Source organism: Poecilia formosa, unplaced genomic scaffold (genome assembly GCF_000485575.1).
Source record: "Poecilia formosa unplaced genomic scaffold, Poecilia_formosa-5.1.2 Scaffold37, whole genome shotgun sequence".
Lineage (NCBI taxonomy): Eukaryota > Metazoa > Chordata > Actinopteri > Cyprinodontiformes > Poeciliidae > Poecilia > Poecilia formosa.
In genome coordinates, this window is record NW_006799976.1 from 3,341,856 (window position 1) to 3,360,776 (window position 18,921).

The window sequence follows — 18,921 nt, forward strand, 5'->3', positions numbered from 1 at the left end:
TATAAAATACCTAGTAAGGTATTATATACCTTATGTAGATATTGTATTGGCATCTATATCTGCAATTTTGAAATGAGATTTGTGTTTTTCTAAAACAAAAGCTGTTAAACACAACTGACTTCTTGTTTCATAAATTTACTCGGGTTTTAGGGATGTGATGGTGAATTACGACGCTTTCGTCAACAACCGATAACGTTTTTGTGTTTATCAGTTCTTAACTGATAAACACCTTCTTGCAGTAACATTGGCCACTTCTTATGTAAGAGCAACATTACCCTTTTCAGCCTTCCGACTTTTTTGTGATGGAATAATTTGGATTTGTAAAAGTTGGCATTTTGGAAGACAAGAATATACCTTCTCTCAGAAGGAGCCCGTTGTTTCAGGTCATGCTAACAACTGAGATAATACAAGAAGCTAAAGGAATTTTAAAGTTAAACTTCCTATTTTAAAGCAACTGCTCTCTCACACACATGGTGTGACGTCGCCTCTGACATAAATAGCTTATAAGCAGGGACTGTAGAATAAGGTATATTATACCTAATAAAGAGAGAGTGACAACAAAAACTGAAGATCAGACATCGGCCACTGTTTTCTGATCGGAGCATCTTTACCAATGAGAGGCAACTTCGAACCCGCTAAGACACAAAAATATAGTTAATGATTCCAAAACCATCCAGCTCAGTTAAAAAAAAACAAAAATAGATAACATTATTCCTGGCAATGACACTGACAGAGTCTGTGAAAATGTCTGTCTGCACAGCGCGGCATCCTTCAGGCAGATGATATACTTTTAGGCAGATAAGTAGGGAATGAAAATAATGCAACAGTACAGACAAAAGCAAAGAAATTCTCTTCTGGAGTATGAAGAATGTTTCATGTTTGCTTTTTGTTTTTCTCAGTATACGAATCCTTTCTCATTAGGTAGAAATTCGACAGTAATAATAATAATAATAATAATAATAATAATAATAATAATAAAAACATTCTCCATCTTTGGGGATCCAAAAATCAGGATCAAAACATTTCAGCTCCATTAAAAAAAAAGGGGGAAAAAAAAGTCGTCCTTGTGTGAATGTGTGTGATGCAACGTAAACACTACAGGGATCATTCTTGCTTTGGGATTTCTTAGAAGTCAGAGTTTGTTTATTAGACTTGAACAGCTTTTTATTCGCTGATGAGGGGGGGCGATGAGGTAATGCGTCAGCGATGCACGGCGCACTTCTTTTTTTTTCCTTCCCTCCGCCCCCCTGCTCTAGAAGTCGCGTTGAAGTCGTAACATCGAAAAGTGCCCCCTCTCCTCCAGAAGGAGTCTAGTGTAACATGTAACCCCTGCGTGGCCCCATGAGTCGCTGGCTCTTTCTGGGCTTATTGCTCACAGGTCTGATAGAGAATCACGGCTCCTCTGTTTACAGTTTGCCTTGTTTCAGCCGCTCTATGTGGTGGCAGAGCTTCAGAGCCGGCCCCAGTTTCAGACCCATGTACTTCATGATCATGTCGCTCCGTAGAAGCATCAAGGCCTTTCCGTCGATCTCCTACGGAAACAAACAGAGACTCATTACTGATGAAGACGAACCGTCACGCAGACTCCCAGAGTTTCTTTCTGTCAACTTACATGTTTTCTGAATAGTTCTGCGTGAGGCGCCAACGCCGTGGGATCGGCGTCCCGGACGAACTGCATCACCTCCTCAATGGACCAGGAGGAAGGGTTTTTACTGGGCAGCTGCACATTCTCTCGATCCATCGATTCGGAACCGGTGGTGGAGCTAGCTGCTGCCGAAGAACACACACACACACACACACACACACACACACACGCGCACACACAGAGTACATGTAGCGTTCTTGCGGAACAACGTCTAAACAAATTTTGCTGGGCGATTAATTACCCCAGAAATTATTGGGATGAACGACAATATCATTTGTTAACGACTAGCATAAAAATGGCATAATAGTGCAAGTGCAAACTCGCAAAGATCAATAAACTAATTTCTGAAGAACATTTAACACAGGAACCAGAAGAAAATGTTAAATAATCAAAATAAATAAGCAAACCAAAAACAAATAAGATGGTTTCTGAAGTGTCTGTAAACAAACATTTTCTTTAGCGATAATGGATTCTGTGTTTGCAGCTGCGCTTCCACTGCAAACGTGTGCAAATCTTTGTGCTCTGCTAATGTGGGGGAAAAAAAACTAAACACAAATTTGCAATTGTTGTGTTTCCATTAAATAACAAGTGAAATTAAAATCTTGCATAAGTAAGTAAGCTTGTTCATTAAAAATCATGGCAGTGACAATACGTACGCATTGTTTTGGGGAAATCTGAGATTTTCCAGAAGAATTATGGATTCAACATGTTTGAATGACGCGCAACGTTTTATGAACGGATGCTGTGAGAGCTCTGGTGGAGCTGCTGCACATTATCCATAAAAAACCAAAAACATAATCAACTATCCAACACTTCCTGTCATCTTCTTCATCGTCTGTCAGTAGCAACATCCGGCTGTTGATCCCATGACTCGTGTCACGAAAAAAGTGTTTCCATTGCAGTTTTACTAAATACATCTATGTCTATATGGCTGAAAAATTACTTAATCATCTTGTTAAAAAAACTTTTTTTTTTAAATTGTCATGTTTCCATTAGGCAAATTTATTTTCACAATTTCAATTTGCACAATTTTAACGGAAACATGGCTACTGTCTACCATTTTGGCCTTTTTGTATTTTGTTGATTAAACATCTCAGTGATTGTGGACTGTCGCGTCCCGTGTGCTGGATTCCCCCCCATTGTTGGTGCCGTTTGTCGCTTCCTGCGTGTTGAGCCCGTTACTAAGGAAACGAGGAGGGGAGAAGCAACTTGATGCACCGGAGTGAAGCGTTTTGTCGTCAAGCCTCTTTGGTAGAAAGAGAGAGACAGACGCGACGAAAACAAACAAGAACGCACCTGAAAACGATCGCCTTCACTTGAATTATTAATGCGATCTATTGATTTACTGCTTATCGCGACACGTCTACGTGTAAAGCAGCGACGGGACTCGTGGCGTACCTTCGACTCGTCTGAGAGGCTGCGTCGAGCTGAGCTCTGCCGAGTTAGATGAGTGGCGGCGCATCGCGGCGCTGCCGCTGTGATGGTAGAGGCTGCTGGCCTGAGGGTGGTACTCGGAGGAGCTCCGCGCCATTTGGGGTCGTGGGGTCATGGAGTTGGAAGCTGAGTCCATGTATCGCTGCTCCTTGATGTGGCCGTTCTCTTCGTGCGGCAGAGTCTCTGCTGAAAGGGGGGAAAACATAAAGAGGTTTTCAAAACCGTCGGCCTTTTCACGGTGTTTGGTTTCAGTCCGCCCGCTTCTAATCCTCAAACTACACGCAAAGGCAGATCTGCTCCCGAAATAGAGCTACTGAGCTAAAACAGCAGCTCTCTGCGCTGACACTTTGCAGACGCTGAAACGAGGTATGACACACGCATTTATGGGGGAATCTATATTTAGGTAAATTACAGACAGAGTAAATACCAGAGCTGTTTGCGTCACATAGGTTGTGTGGGGAGAAAAAAAAAAGTGTCTGGCGAAATGTTACTGCAGAAGAAAACAGGAGATCTTTCACTTGACCTGTCCTGATCAGTGATCAGCTGGGAAGCCTGTCGCAGTAAGCAGTTCCTCTCATGATAAATTAAAATGAGCACAATAATTTATCCTCCCTGATGATTCATATTTTTTGAAGAGCTATTTTGTTTACACAGATTTTAGTTATCATTTGGGTTGTGTGTGGTTTTTATGTTTTGGTTCTGGTAGTCATGTTTTATTTTGGACATATAAAATGTCTTTCAGTCACAGTGTGGAGTATTCTGTACAAAATTAAAGTTTATTGGTCTCTGAGAGGACAAGCTTGATTACGCCGTTATCAATATGTTAATTGAAAATGGTCTCCAAATGATAATATCGGTTATCGCAATAATTAGTGGGACAATTTATAGTCCAGCATAATTTGATATCTTGACAGGGTAATGCCCCTGAACCTAAAACTCTACCAGCTCACAGTGATAACAACAATCTTCGGTGTAGAAGTCCTAAGTAAAAAAACTCAAAAGTTGGCTATTTTCAGAATCAGCTTGTTTTTTTTTTTTATATTGCCGATACCGATACTTAAGTATGATATCGTCAAACTTCTGGCATTGAGGAGTTAATGTGTGTGTGTGTGTGTGTCTTTTTTTTTTTTGTTTGTTTTTTTTTTATTTGTGGAATTATTTTGTTAAAATCTAAGACACAATTTAGATAGTTTATAGGCGTCTACAAAATACTTCAGTGACATGTTTACATGATAAGTAGAAACAATAGAAAAACAAATAACATTTTTGTGCTTTTTTTTTCAAAATAAAGTGCAAAAAACTATCGTTTGAGAGAAAATTCAAGCAAAGTCTTTTTTACGGTAGATTTGGAAAACTGCAATACAAAAATAAAATAAAAACTTCAAGAGAGGTCGTGAAAGAAAAGTAGAAATCTTACCATGCTAGTATCGATATGACACAACAATACTTTGGATCAATCTGCCCCTCTCTAGTTTTTCTACTAACAGGAGGGCTGAACATATTCAAGAAAAGTTGCTCAGTTTAATCATTTTGATCTTCCAACCTGAACATGGTGAAAGGCTGACAGGCTTTTAAATTAATAAGCTGGAAATGCCAGAAGTTTTTTTTTTTCATAATGATTTTTATTTACCCATTCTTTGTTAATGAAAATAAAAAACTGAAATATTTTTCAATGGTGAGAATTGGCTGCATCAGCTGGACTTACAGCAATCTGCTTTTTGAATTCAGCGCAGAAATACAGCAAACGGAAAATGTTTGCAACATTTCCTGGATTTCCTCTAGGCTTTTTATAGAGTGAAATAAAAATAAAAAAAAATTAAAAATATGAGCGCTACCTTCAGATGGGTGAGCCTCGGCTCGTAAATGTTTGGGGGAGAGAGGGGCGGCGTACGGAGGAGAGACCCCCGAGAGGCTGCGTTTACCACCCCGGGCCAGAGAGGGAACATCAAGCGCCTCTTCTTTCACTGGAAGACAAAACATTTAGAAAAAACTCATTTTATGAACAGTACAAGACCGCTGCGTGCAGCTCGGCCGATTAATTTACCAGACTTGTTCCTGTCGTAGGCGGTGTAGTGGCTGAACGGCTGGCTGCTGAACAGGTTGTCACACTGAAGGTGACGGCACATGCTCTCTAGGAAGCGTAACACGAAGGAAGCACTGGAGGCGGACGGCAGTTTGATCACACGGACACCGCCGTCTGTTCTCACTTTGAAGACATTTTCATGTTAAACTCATTAAATATGCTCCTTTTTTTCCCTCCCCATGATACAAAACCTTATCTGTGTTTTTTACCTTTGACAGCTTCGCCTCCCCCCGAGTCACTCTGCAGAGCGCTGAGGAGGACTTTTGGCTGGTAGGCGCAGTCTATACATGACTGGACCACTTGTTGGAGCACGGCGTTCACTGGCCCCGGCCCAAAGTGGTCCGGAAGGCGCTGCATCTGCTTCCTGTCCAAGTGGGGGCCGCAGTTCCCGTGCTTATTCACGTACACGCACACTGAGGGCGGGACAGGAACACAAAGAGGTGCATTGAACGGATCGGGACCGGCTGAGCGGAGTCTCTAAGTCGAAGCCGAACGTCCAGCAGCGCCGCCGGGAAGCAAACGACGGTGGAGCCGTACCTGTTGAAACCACCGAGTTGAGGCAGGGAGGGTTTTCTTGTGGAACCTGGATGCTTGGCAGCTGCGTCGGGTTCTGCAGAAGCTTGGACTTTCGCTACAGAAACAGTAGAAATGCTTTAGAATTCCAATAAATTGTTGGAACTGCAGAACAGGGTATCTAGAAATCTCAGAAAGACAAATTTCAGACTTTTTAATACCACTATGAATGAAATTTAAGACCGAAATATGTATAAATATAGGAGGTGATTGGGGGATCCTGATGTATAACAATAAAGGATAGCAAAATTTTTTAAAATTCATTAGTCTCTTGTTCTCCTCACACTGCATGTGGCTCTCCAGAGCTGTAACACACGTTGTGATCTAGCTTAAAAGTTGTTTTATTGCACAGAATGCATCTGTCTTCATGTGGATTGGCAACAGAAATGAGCGAGAGTCAGAAACAAACATCGTTGATCAATAAATTTAAGCCTAAAAGAGTCGACACATGGATGGTGACGTTGCTCCCTCTTTGTTCATTTCCTATGGATCTTGCAAGACGAAGTGACAGCTTCCAGGCTGTCACTTCAGGCTGGCAGCTGAGGTGACAGCCTGAAGTGCCGTTTTATTTTTGTCTGCAAAATTTTGCGCTTGTACGACACAAGAAAGATGAAAAACATGAAACTTTTGATGTTGTCGCCGCATTGTGTTTCATCCGGAGTGGTGGGCCGCACCCAGTGTGTCAAGCCCATCACCCATGACAGAGTGACACGCAATAAAGCTGCCTAGCTAGTTAGCAATGGTATATTAGCAGCTAGTTAGCGGTAGCCTCATACGCCTTGAGTTACAGAACGAAATAAAGTTTGTGCGCAATTCAAACTTTTGTCTTTTGCCTGACGTGGGGGGGAGGGGAATAAATACATTTATAAAAATAAATACTTTCATGATAAAATTTAAGACCTGAAATTAACATATTTAACTTAAATTAAGACAACAAATAAAGAACTTAAAACATTTTAAAGCTTTAATTTTAGATGCATACATTTAAACCCTGAAGAAGCAGCGTAAAGTCAGATGAGGTGATGCTATTCCAGGTTTGCTCACCTTACTTCCTGATTTGGGGCCTCTTTTCTTGTGAACCCGGGGCATCAGCGGCGTGTCGTCGGGAACGGCTCCGTTGTGGGAAGCCGCGGCCTCCGCCACGGCTTTGAGCAGAGCGAGCGTCTCGCTCTTGGGCCGACGGCCTCTCACCCCCTTCCTCACGGGCAGCGCGGGCAGAGTGGGGTATCTGTAGGGCAACTGCATGGAGCGCCTGCTGGGTTTGGAGGGAGACGACGGCAGGATCTGCAGGTTCTTCGGAAGAGTAACTGAAAGCACAGCGGAGAGAGGACGAACATGAGGTGAGAGGACGAACACGAAGAGAAAGGACGAACGAGGAGAGAGGACAACGCTTCTGTCACATTTCAATTTATCTCTCGGTTTTGATCAAAACACACACAAAAAAAATCAAATTTTCAATCAATATCAGATTTACTAAACATTGTAGAGAAAAAAAACAAATGTACTTTTTTCAGTTTTAGAAGAATATCTCTTTTTAACAATAGGCCTAAATTTTCATTTGATAAACCTACAAATTAATCTAAGTTCATATCTAGTTTGTCAGATTTTGAACCTGTTTTGGACATAGTTTGGAACTGTGCTGTTGTGAAACTCTGAAAACTTAAAGCTAGTTGTATTAAGAAATCATCTGGAAACAAAAATAGACGACCAAAAATTCATTTTGCAATTTTTTTCCACCAAACAGTTCTGAGAGTGAGTTAAAATAACATTTCTGTTGTTGTCCACTCCAAGCCTGTGGCTTATTCCTGAGCAGAACGTTGGAACAGAAACATAAAACCCTTCAGTGAGTATCGTAAATCTCGATGTATTTTGTCGGAGAGTCTTCTGCTCTCTCTACCCACTCAGTCTGAGACGCGGCGTAACAGACACAGGACAGACCTGCCTTAATGTAAACGGGTGAAATGTGAAGCACATAAATTGTCCTCCTGCTCCGTCCCACCCAGACAGCCACACTAACACACTGACAGAAAACGCTGCGCCGTTTCTGCACATCAATTCTCTCGGCTCTGTTCTCACCATATGCCTTCCTGCATTTTATCCACAAACTTTCCAAGAGATCCAAAAGGAAATCTGGACCTTCAAACTCAGATAGACTTATTTGAAACTTCAGGCAGTGAAAAAAATACAAAAAAAATACTTATCCAGAGCAAACAGATGGTGTATGAAAATATATCACATCACCTCTTTTGAAGAGCAAATCTGACACGGTAAAAGCAGCCATCTTGTTTGCCTGTTCTCTATTCAGACAAGACGCATTTAAAAAAAATGAAGCTCTGCTGTTTTTTCAACCATTTACCAACATAAATCAATACATTTTGACATTACATGGGTGGGATTGTTAAACTGTTCAATGTAAACAGCATTCTCAGTTTCTACAGGTAATTTATTCCAGACTTGTACTTTTTCGGTAGGTCAATGCTAAAATTGTTGGTAATTTTCAGAAATCTTCAACCATGCATTTGCTTAGCAAATATGAATAAAATAAAGGAAAATTCTTTGAAGTACAATTTGGGACCTTTTTTCTGCACAATAAACAACCCTGACCCAAACGTAGAACCTTCTGGAACCCCACAAGTAAACATCAACAAACCATATGTTTGTTTAAGTTAACATTTTATTTGGAATGTAATAAAATGTAACAATTTACTTCTAAATTGTTGAGCAGCTTTTTATAATGTTTCCACTGGTGTTTTCTTTTTTTTTTTTTAATTCAAAAGCATTTCAGTTTTTTGTAGCACTAAAGACAGGACCAGTTCAACTTGATTTGATGCTCAAAAAGTCCCCAAAAAATTCTGAAGCTGCCTTTTTTTTTATTCTTGAAAGAGTCAAAAACAAAAATACTGAACTGAAAACAGTTAGAAATCAGAGTCTGATGTGTCACAAAAAGCTGCAAAAGCACATTTAATAAAACGTAAATGACTTAAAAGGCAGAATAAAATGGGGAAATGAATAATGTTCCCACACTTTCCCAGACATCTAAAGGACTGTAAAGGAACGTTTAAGTTGCTGCGCTGCAACTTGACGGGGAGGATTAAATCAAACACTGTTTACAAACAACCACTCCTTCCCACAACCCTAACATCTGACGCAAATATCTGCTGCCACCTAGAGTCCAACACTTACCACTGTTGCCTGGTGGCTGGAGGCTGTGCTTGGTGAGGGAGCACCAGCCCACGGGGAAGATGTCCCTGGAGTCGTACTTGCACCAGTAATCAAAGGCCCCCCTCCAGCCGTCGAACATGATAAACACCTCGTCGCCTCTCACTTCTCCGATAGTGGCGGGGCAGATGAGGTACGGGTTCTTCTTGTCCACCGCCTCCAGCTTCATCCCTGGCTTGAAGCCGTTTTGAGGAGGTCTCAGAGGTTCCTAAGGAACAAAATTAATATGTTTAAAATGTCGGCACGCTGCTGTGATTTTAGAGTTTTTAAAGGAGTCGGTACAAACCGTTTTGAAGGCTGTCACTGGTGCCATCTCTGCTCCGTTCAGGGTTCTCAACAGGAACATGGGCCAGGAGGAGGCATTCATACGAAATCCTGCGGGAGAGAAGAAGAAACTAAGACCCGAGCAGCTGCAGGACGCTCTTGTCTGAGGTTCAGCGATGTGTCGCAGTGTCGGGCTTACCCAGCGGCGGCTGCAGCATGTCTCCGTTCTTTTCGCAGGTGCCGATAGGCTGGATGTCGGACGAGTCCACCAGCCTCCAGAAGTCGTTGCTGTTGTCGCTCCCGTCCAGGCGGAGACGGAGACGAACCCCGGTTAAGCCCATCACCGTGGCGATACAAACCGAGGTGGAATTGCGAGGGTCGTGAGCCTCGAGCTTCATGCCCACTTTGAAGTCGTTGGAGGGAGGGACTCTAGCCTGCAGACACAGTGTGATAGGTTTACAACACTTATGCCTCAGGCAGAAGAAGCACAGTTTAGGTTAATGGACAAAGTCACCTAAATATGACCTAGATAAATCATACATCATTGTCATATGTTAGTATTTTAAGTAAGTGTAATATAACTTTGATAACTTATTTTTGTGTTTTTCAAGCCAAACCTGGTTAAATATTTTCTTTTAGTAAATGTAAAAACAAAGTAAAACTGGATGTTTGGGGACTAAACCTTATACATCAGCTCCCTGTAGCTTAGATTTTAAAATACTTTTGTTAGTTTATAAAACACTGAATGACTTAGCACCACAATACACTAACCCTCCAGCAGTCAATTTGATCTCACAAGCTTTTGACACAGGGGTCGCACTGATCCCGCGTGCGCTTTTATAAGGGATTTTTTTGTGTGGTTTTGGGAACTGATGTTCTGATGGGACATCATCTTGCTTCCCTGTTGTCCGACCGTGACGTCTGCTGCGCTCCTCCTGAGCATTATGCTAACACTTTACTGGAGGATTAAGGATCTGCTGTTATTGCATCAACCTTCCAGACCACTCAGGTGTTCTGGTTCTGGTTCCACTCTGCATCCCCGAAACCAGAACCAAACATGGAGAAGGAGTATATTTGCTTGATGATCTTGGAGCTGGCTTTTGACAAAATGTGATGTTTATTTCTTGTTCCATAATTCATAATCTCTATGCGATGTTTTTTATGATGTAAAGCACTTTGAACTATCTTGTTCCACAAAAATGTTACACAAATGAACTTGACTCAGCTATTAGATGTAAGGCTTTGTAAGGCCTTTAAGTCATCGAAGCAATTTTTCTAGACAAAGCTCAATATTTATAGAGACATGAAATAATAACAAAGATCCAAATCGAAAGCCTTCCAAGATGCAAACGTCTAATTTCAGTCTGGATTCATATGGGTCAGCCGTTTCTGTCTTCCGGTGAGACGTTTTAAAGAAAACGTGTTGAAACCGACCTGCTCTGGTGTTGTTTTCCCCCCACTTTGACAACTTATTGTCTTGTATAATCGTCTTGTAGGGAAATGTGTTTACACGACACAAATAAGTAATATCTACTAGCAGCAGATCACATGGCAGGTTTGGTCTGTTATATTTACTATCTCTCACAATTTATCAAAATTACTAAAAAGTGGAATAAAAACTAAATGCAATAGTTAACTACACGAGGATGAAATGTTTTCTTTACACGTAAGAAATGGGGGTGTGAATTTAGTGAAGAGCCAGTCACATCTGCAGCTTTTTAAACTGTCTTGTTTACAGACGGTTGTTTCCAAAGATCAAACTTCAGCTTCAGTAAAGCTTACCTGACGAAAGCAGCCCGCTGGCGCCGGTGTGGACGAGGTTTCCTTCAGGTATTCTTCCCAGCTGAAAGCATCTAGATGAAAAAAGTCAAAGTGCTGACGGTAACAACAGCTGAAAAAACCTGAATGAAACATTTGTAGTCCATGAAAGATTCCACTTCATGGCTTTAACGGATTGGTTCTGATTGAATTCTTAAAATGTAGAAGCTAAGATGCTTCCCCACAGGAAATCCTTTTGAATAAATGACACTTGTATTTCCTTGCTCTTATTTTAATTATGAAAAAATGCAACTGCTGGTTAACAATAAATATATATTAAAAGAAAGGGAAAAAAAATATTCAAAAACGCTTCTGCAATTTTATGCCGTATGCTATATCTATATCTCAGTCAGATTCACGAAAGGGGTGTGTTTTTTCTGTTCATGTTTCGGGTTCATGATTATACAAAAACCGACGCACCATAACCTGTGCCGAAAAAAACACATCTATTATTAATCTAATGCAAGGAGACGGATGTTTACCACGTCATATTTAAAAGAACTTGACTAAATAAACACATTCAAATGAAGCAAAATGAAGTTGGAAATAAGACAGAGAGAGACATCAAATCTAATAATCAAATGTCAAAACAGTAACATTTACCTTTAGTTGCTGCAGGGGTCGTACCTGGCAGTGGGAGCGGCTTTCCCAGTTTCTCTTTTTTGCCGTCTTTCTGGTCTGAACAGAGAAAGTGCAAAAAGAAATGATGGCTTTATCTGGATGACAACAGTTAGAATAAAACGCGTAAAATATAAATTTCAACGGATTAAACCAATCAGATAATATATAATCCTAAATTTGAAGATTTTGTTGATAAAACAAAAACATACATTCTAATATGTGAAAACATTGATACGAATACAGCACACACAGACAATATTTAGCTCTGAAGTGATTTAAGTGACGCAAAACTACATGATGTCTTAATAGCAGTTGGTGAAATTGTTTCCCACACACTTTAAACTCAACTGAAGCAGCCAGGTAGATGTTTCCCAGCACCTAACGCTTCCAAAACAGCATTTTTAAGCTCAACCCTGGATCTGTAAAACCTCCAGCATACTGTTTACATCAAACAAAAAAGAAAGTCAAATTCTTACCTTTTAGTGGAGTCTTTCCCATGTTGACGGATGAGGATGACGATAAACGGCGTGCGGGATGATCACCCAGTTTGTCTGCGAAAATCTAAAAACACAACAGATTAACGTCAGAGATGCTTAATGCTTCAAATCAAATTCATCATCCGAATTTCAAGGTGCACAATGTCGCAACCGCAAACGTTTTGCATAAATGCAATAATGAGAGGTACACTGCGTTGATGTTCATCGTCAACTGGACAAAATATGGTGCAAAAGTGGCATCAGCAAGAACTGGACATCTTTCCAAAATTGATGAAAAGACAGGAGAAAAAATTTCTCAGGAAAAGTCCAAAGAAGCCTTCAGTGAGACTAAATGAGCTACAAGAATGTCTGGCAAACATTGGCTGTTTCACATTACAATAACCTTAAAAAATTATTACAATAATTTAATAAAAATTTAATTTAACTTAATTTTCCCCGTATCTCTGGAGTCTTGGTTAAATTTGCAAATAATAATACAAAATCTCATTTGAAGTCTCCTAAAGCTTGTGGGAAAATGTGACGCTATTCCTGGATGTTATGGCCACAAACAGCACATTGGGTAAAAAGAAAAAAGAAAAGAAAAAAACACCATGCCCACATTGTGAAGCATGGTGGTGGCAGCATGTTGCTTTGAGTTTGAATCGTTGCTAATGCCTGTCAATTTCTGCTGGATAAACAGAGCTTAGTATGAACTTATAATAAAGTTTAGAAATAGAGCCCAGAACTGAATCAGAGAGAATATCTCTGATTTGAAATGACCGGAAACTGTAATAAAATAAAATTAAAAAAAAAGAAAGAAAGTGCTTCAACAATGTATTAGTTTATACAATTCAGCCTGCAGTTCAATTAAGTCACACATATCAATTAAGTTACACATAACTGAAAATACTTAACTTAATGTTATTATTTTTTTACATCACAAAAACTTGAAATTTCAACAAGGGGAAGTGAAGATTTTTTATTTCCACTGTAAACCTAATTAAACGCAATTAACTAAAAACAATTATTATTAAAACTAGTAATAAAAGAAAAAAAGTATAAATGTGCCGTTTAGCGGCTACAGTAGTGTGGTTTTCCAGTAACCCACACCCACTGAGACAGGAAGCGTGAAGCGGACCGGGGCTTTTTCACGCGCTCCAGAGGCCAGGCCCGTGGGGTGTGCTGGGACAGCCCTCGACTCTGTGTACATTCCCTCAACTTCTCCATGTTTCAGTGAACGCAACTAAGACCAAAAATGTCACAACAATGTCTGCTGAGAATAATAATAATAACAAAAATCTCACAACAAGCTTCTATTGTTTTTTACTTTTGAGTTAAAAAAAAGGCTAAATATTTCACGTTGAAGGTAACCAGTATTGATATTTTTTTGAAGTCAAATTCATGTTACTGATATCTAGGTACACTGTTATTACTAATATTAGTAGCTAAAGTTACAACATAACCGAAACATTTCACCACGTAGAAAAGCACTCTTTTGGGTTTGGCATTTCACAATATTTAACTCTCAAACTTGTTGTTCCTTGTCCACCTTCGGTGTGTGTCACCCATCAGCAGCCTGCAAGTGTTTACTTGGTACCAGCCAACGGGGATAAATATCGAGACGGATTTACTTTAAATTAATTATTGCGCTAACATTTATTTCTGCATTACATTTGTGCTTCTAAAATATGTAGACGACGCCAACATGAACCACTTGCAGGTAATAGTCTGGGCCCAATGTTGACAACTGGAAGCGCTCGGTTGGCTAGCCACGGCTGCTGGCTAATAACTGGGCAGGCTAACCTTAGCCTTAACCTTCTTACAGCAGTTTCTTCCACATCATGAAGCAGAATTACGTGTTTTTGGATTCGACTAGCTCTAAGTTTAAATTTTCTTAAAATATATGTCATTTACTTTAACGAACGAACTTACAAGTGCCGTCTTTTTTTCGACTGAAGATCCACTTTTTTCTATTCGTCAGCTGCCATTTTTCGCAAATGTAGTGTATGCTTACACGCATGTAATTTATGCCGAAGATAGTATTGTAGCGAGGAGGAGTCACGAGACGAGAAACTGGACGACGCTGTACTCAACAAGGGGCTTCTCTACTCCAATAAACACATGTGTTGTTCACGAGCCTGTCCAACCAGAGAAAGGTTTACTCAACTTATCCAATCAGCGTCTAGACTGCGCCGGGCAAACTTTTGGGATGCGATAAATAAATTGGAGTTATTCATCTTTCTTCGATATTTTTTTATACAGGATCTTTGTCATGGATTCTCCTGCTGTGGTTCAAAACAGAAAAAATTGGAAACATGGATGTAAATTGTATTTTGGTAACTTTAACAGCATTTTCGTGAATGAAAAAAAATCCTAATAATTGCGCTGCTGAGGAAATACGTCACGTGACGTGATGGAAATTACATAACCCGTAAAAGCGTAACAGTTATCTAAATAAAAAAAATCTATATATGTATATATAAACCCCCACACAATAAATTGTAATAATATAAAAAACATTTTTTGTCTTTGGGAAACATTAAGCTTATGGAAAAACGTGTGCTAAACAATCACACTCTGCATAAGAGCACAGTCATTACATTTCAACAGTGAATGTTTGGAAAAGTTTCCACAGGTCACAGTGCAAACTTTCATTAATACAAGAAAGTTAAGCACTTCCAGGTTCATGTGCGTCATCACATGAACCGATCTGCAAATGATTCATAATCCAAGTCCGGTTTCTTTTCAAACTGCCGTGGTTTCCCCACCCACCTTTTTTCCGCAAGAGTTTACATCATCTGCCCTATTAATCAAATTGATAAGTCAAAAATTATCAGTTCAAATCTTTATTATAATAAAAGATAGATTCTGAGAATCACTTCTCAAAAATCTATTACTGTTTGTGGAAATTGACATGAAACACAAACTGACAACAATACAAGTTGCAACAATATCTCTTCTCTTATATGTGCACCACGCTCAGTTAAATCACAGTTTTACAACACAAAAATGTGTTTACTCAATATATTTTTCTACAACTCTATTGTGTTTTCTATAATGTTTTCCTTTTTCTGCATTTAAAATACCTGTCTGCCTGATTTTCTTTTTAACTACTCTTCTGGCTAATCACCTACTATTTTATTTATTTTTTATAATAATTGAAGTATTGAATTTAAATTTAATTTAATTGTATTTGAGGTCACCTCTATCATGACTAGCAGCAAAATAATGCAAAAAATCCATGTCAAAAATGTGTATATTTTACACCTGCAGCTTACCAATCAAACAAGTTTTTTGTTTCTCTATTATTAATAGCAAAACAACAACAACAACAACAACAACAACAAAAAACAGATATGTTACACTTCTACTTATTGGTGATGTATTTTTTTATACTTGGATGAAGTCATGATTGTTTCACTGGACTTTTTGCATTTTCATCTTGTTGCGTTCCCTGCAGGACACAATGGCTGAATTGTTTAAGGATTTTTCAATTTCATTGCATTAAAATGCTTTTTCATCATCAGCAAAGCTTTAGAATGTGAAATTTGCAGAATGTTGACAAAAACACTCCTAAAATTGACATTTTCAAATATCAAGTTTGGTTTTTAAAAGTTTGCATTTATTTTTCAGTGTAATGTCTACTGTTAGATGAAGTCAATAGGACGTCACTGCAAATTTTCCGAAATTTCCAACATTGGTTGTTTTATATATAAAATGTTAGACTGATTATTATTATTGGAGTATGTAACAAAAATGCACACATAATAGTTAAATGACTTTGCAGCAATTCTCCATAATATCCATGCATGTGGCAACAGTGGAAAGAAATGAAACCTTTGAAACGAGGAAGGAAAAGCACTTCCAGCAAAACCAAACATGGTCCATGGTGTTTTTAACTGGAAAGAAAATCTAAGCACATAAAGTTAGCAGTGGCAGCACCTCAGTTGACAATCCCAGAAAATAGCTAAGCATACAAATCACTTGTCCAGTTAGTTGTAGCTCCTTCAATAGTTCTGCCTGTAGAGTGTTTTTTTTTTTTAGTTATTTGCTTTTTTTTTTTTTATCCCTACCAGTGTTATTAGTTTGTACATAGAAGGATTGTATTTTCCCAAACGGACAAATAACAAGAAATTGCTGATTTTATCTTCCAGTTACAGGTCAAAACCTGAAGGTGGCAGCATACGTCAGGAGAAATGCTGAGAAAGTTTTCCAGAGAATCCTAAAGTTGGCATGAGACATAAAGATAAACACAGATGCTGCAGAGATTTAGCTTGTAATTTTCCCAACTCTGACAATAACTGGGAAGTTCTCCCTATTCACAATTATGAGCTCAGCATAGACTGAGTGTGAATGCCAGTCAGAAAAAGGTTATTATACAACAACAAATTTTCACAGGGCAGGCTGTAGATATGGGAGGAAAGTAAATAGTTATTACGCCATCACAAACACCTGCAAACACCTGTCCCTGTCTTTTGTCATGTTTTATTTCACGCTGAAGGAATTTATGGCCCCCCACATTTTTTTTAATGATATACTTTTCCTGCAGCTGCAAGCCCTCGGTAATGACCCCTGGATGAATTATGTTATTATAGTGGACGCAGGGTGCGATTTTGTGAATTATGTAATAGAGAATTTGGAACAATCATTTCCCACTTCACACGAAACACCCTCACAAACCGCAACACAGTTATTTCCCCCTCTCTCCCCGTGAAGCCGCAGAACTCTCTCTGATTGGCCCTCACGGAGGGGGCGTGCACATAAACAAGCGCTCGGACGTCTCTCATTGGTCGACGGCGGTGCCCGTCAAAGCTGTTGCCTGGGCGATGCGCTTGCAGCTTGTCAACCGCACGATCCAGTTACTGTAGTCGCTTGCTGCAATGAAAACATCGTCGTTGGTGGGTGGATGTATGTATGGGCCCGGTTCCATCGTTTTTTGCCCCCCAAAAATACTGACTGAGTGAGTAGTTTCTGTTATCTTATCGAGACGAGACTTGACAGCTTTTTGTGGAGCGAGAATATTTTAAATACCAAAACAAAAATAGCAAAAGCTTGCGGTTTGTTTTGGGCTAATTTATTGTAATGTATGTTTGAGGGAGCCAGAATAGACACAAGTGGTTCTGTGAGAGCCCAATTAGAGCGAGACCAGGTTAGAAAGCTGCTAATGAGGCACTTCATATTAAGTTATCTTGATAGCCACTGTCTGTTTGACTTGTTGGATTTATTGCTCTGCATTAAAAATGAGGCTGCTACATTTATCCTGTGGGCAGTCGCTGCTAACACACACACACACACACGCACACACCACACAGGCTCCCACACACAATTTGCCCTGATGTTTAGTGCGTTGAGAATGATAGAAAGGCGTCAGGTCTTCATTATTCTGTTCCATTTGTGTGTTCTACTTTCGTGGAGCCTCCAAAAGAATATTTTGTGACGTTGTTATACAGAGAGAAATACTCATCAGTTTGTCTAATTTTAATGAGCACAGATCCGTTTCAGCGTCAGCAACAACTGTGATGGTTTACGGCGTCCTAATAGTGCCAAAATTTAATCAATAAATACGTCAATAATCACTTTTTACAGTTCCTTTGCAAAACTATCCCCACCTTTTAATCTGTTAAGTATTATGTTATTTTACAGCTACTTACTTACTTATATATATATATATATATATATATATATATATATATATATATATATATATATATATATATATATATATATATATATATATATATATATATATATATAAGTAATGTGGTAGACCATCACAGTAGCACATATTTGTGAAATGGGAGGAAATTGCTGAGTTTTCAAAATATAACTTATGTAAACAGCTGAATAATGTGGCATGCATTTGTTTTTAGCCTTTTTTACTCAAAATAAGTCAGACAGGTTATGAAGAAAGCAGGGTTAGAACTGAAAACAACATTTCAAAGAGCACTGTTCAGTCCAGAGAAGCAGCCACAGTGACTTTGGAAGAGCTGCACCAACACACAGCTCAGGTGAGGGAATCTGTTGATAAATCTTCAAATTATTCAAAAATTGACAGAATTTTTCAAATGTAATAAAAAAATTCTCATAACTTCAAAGAGTAGCTAGTAAAAAATTATTAGACATTTGGTTAAATTATTGTCAATAAATTAAGGAGAGCAGGTAGTGCCAGTGCTTGGATCGATAAATTACAAAAACAATAAAACCACCTGAAAAAGATCAGAGCTGTTATTTAGAATAAGACCTCTGACATTTGAGAATAATGAGTTTATTTATATAAATGTTGATATAAAAGTTAGTTTAATTCCACTGAATAAGGAACATTAACTCCCCTTAAAAAGGAGACTTTAGTGATAGCTAGCGGATCACACAGTTTTGTTTTCGTCTTGCGTTTAAAAACGACACAGCGGCTGGTAGTACTGTGCACTTCTGCATGTTCAGCTTTAAGCCAAACTATGTGTGTGTACAATTTCCAGTACGTCATTAGTTAAATACAGTTGAGAGAAAATACAGAAAAACCTAACTATACGCTTACCTAAATATGCCTTATTAATCCAAAAATAACTTCTTCTTTTTTTTAAGTTTCTTGTGTTTATTTTTACATTTTAACCATAACGATTAAAGTTTGTGGTCGGGGTTACAACTGACTTTATCAGTATAACTGCCTGCTAACCAATCAGAGGATACATTTATAAACAACTTAAGTTTGAATAGGACCAACTAAATAACAATAAATGCCAAACTGGTTTTCTACTGACATTAAATTTGAACAATGGCTACATTCCTTTATT

General features: G+C 39.0%; 2 protein-coding genes across 5 annotated transcripts in view; one reads left to right on the forward strand and one right to left on the reverse strand.

Moving 5' to 3' along the window:
* Positions 1-895: 895 nt before the first annotated feature.
* On the reverse strand, positions 896-14,178 carry LOC103137157 (Scm polycomb group protein like 2). 3 transcript variants are annotated; one of them, XM_016670685.1, is made up of 15 exons: positions 14,066-14,178; positions 12,134-12,208; positions 11,640-11,714; positions 11,001-11,071; positions 9,418-9,652; positions 9,241-9,329; positions 8,919-9,162; positions 6,780-7,042; positions 5,700-5,793; positions 5,372-5,575; positions 5,124-5,285; positions 4,915-5,043; positions 3,044-3,265; positions 1,613-1,770; positions 896-1,532 (listed from the first exon to the last, which is right to left on the reverse strand). In XM_016670685.1, the coding sequence occupies exons 1-15, from the start codon at positions 14,151-14,153 to the stop codon at positions 1,407-1,409; spliced, it is 2,235 nt and encodes a 744-aa protein (XP_016526171.1). In that variant the 5' UTR covers positions 14,154-14,178; the 3' UTR covers positions 896-1,406. The 3 variants fall into 3 exon arrangements, with proteins under 3 accessions (XP_016526171.1, XP_007550831.1, XP_016526172.1); XM_007550769.2 differs by having other exon boundaries at positions 12,134-12,218; XM_016670686.1 differs by having other exon boundaries at positions 1,613-1,767; positions 14,066-14,176.
* Positions 14,179-16,968: 2,790 nt separating this feature from the next.
* The window catches only part of LOC103137162 (cyclin-dependent kinase-like 5), a 59,987-nt gene continuing 58,034 nt past the window's right edge, over positions 16,969-18,921 (forward strand). For both annotated transcript variants that reach the window (XM_007550773.2, XM_007550774.2), the window contains exon 1: positions 16,969-17,093. The gene's annotated coding sequence lies outside the window, so the exon portion shown is untranslated. The remainder of the gene's footprint in view (positions 17,094-18,921) is intronic.

Coding starts and splice junctions, on each gene's coding strand:
- LOC103137157 (XM_016670685.1), bottom strand. CDS start 14,153: ATGCGTGTAAGCATACACTACATTTGCGAAAAATGGCAGCTGACGAAT. Junction 3,266..4,914: donor CGAGGCTCACCCATCTGAAG/GTAGCGCTCATA, acceptor CCCCCCTTTCAG/CAGAGACTCTGCCGCACGAA. Junction 1,771..3,043: donor GCCTCTCAGACGAGTCGAAG/GTACGCCACGAG, acceptor GTTCTTCGGCAG/CAGCTAGCTCCACCACCGGT.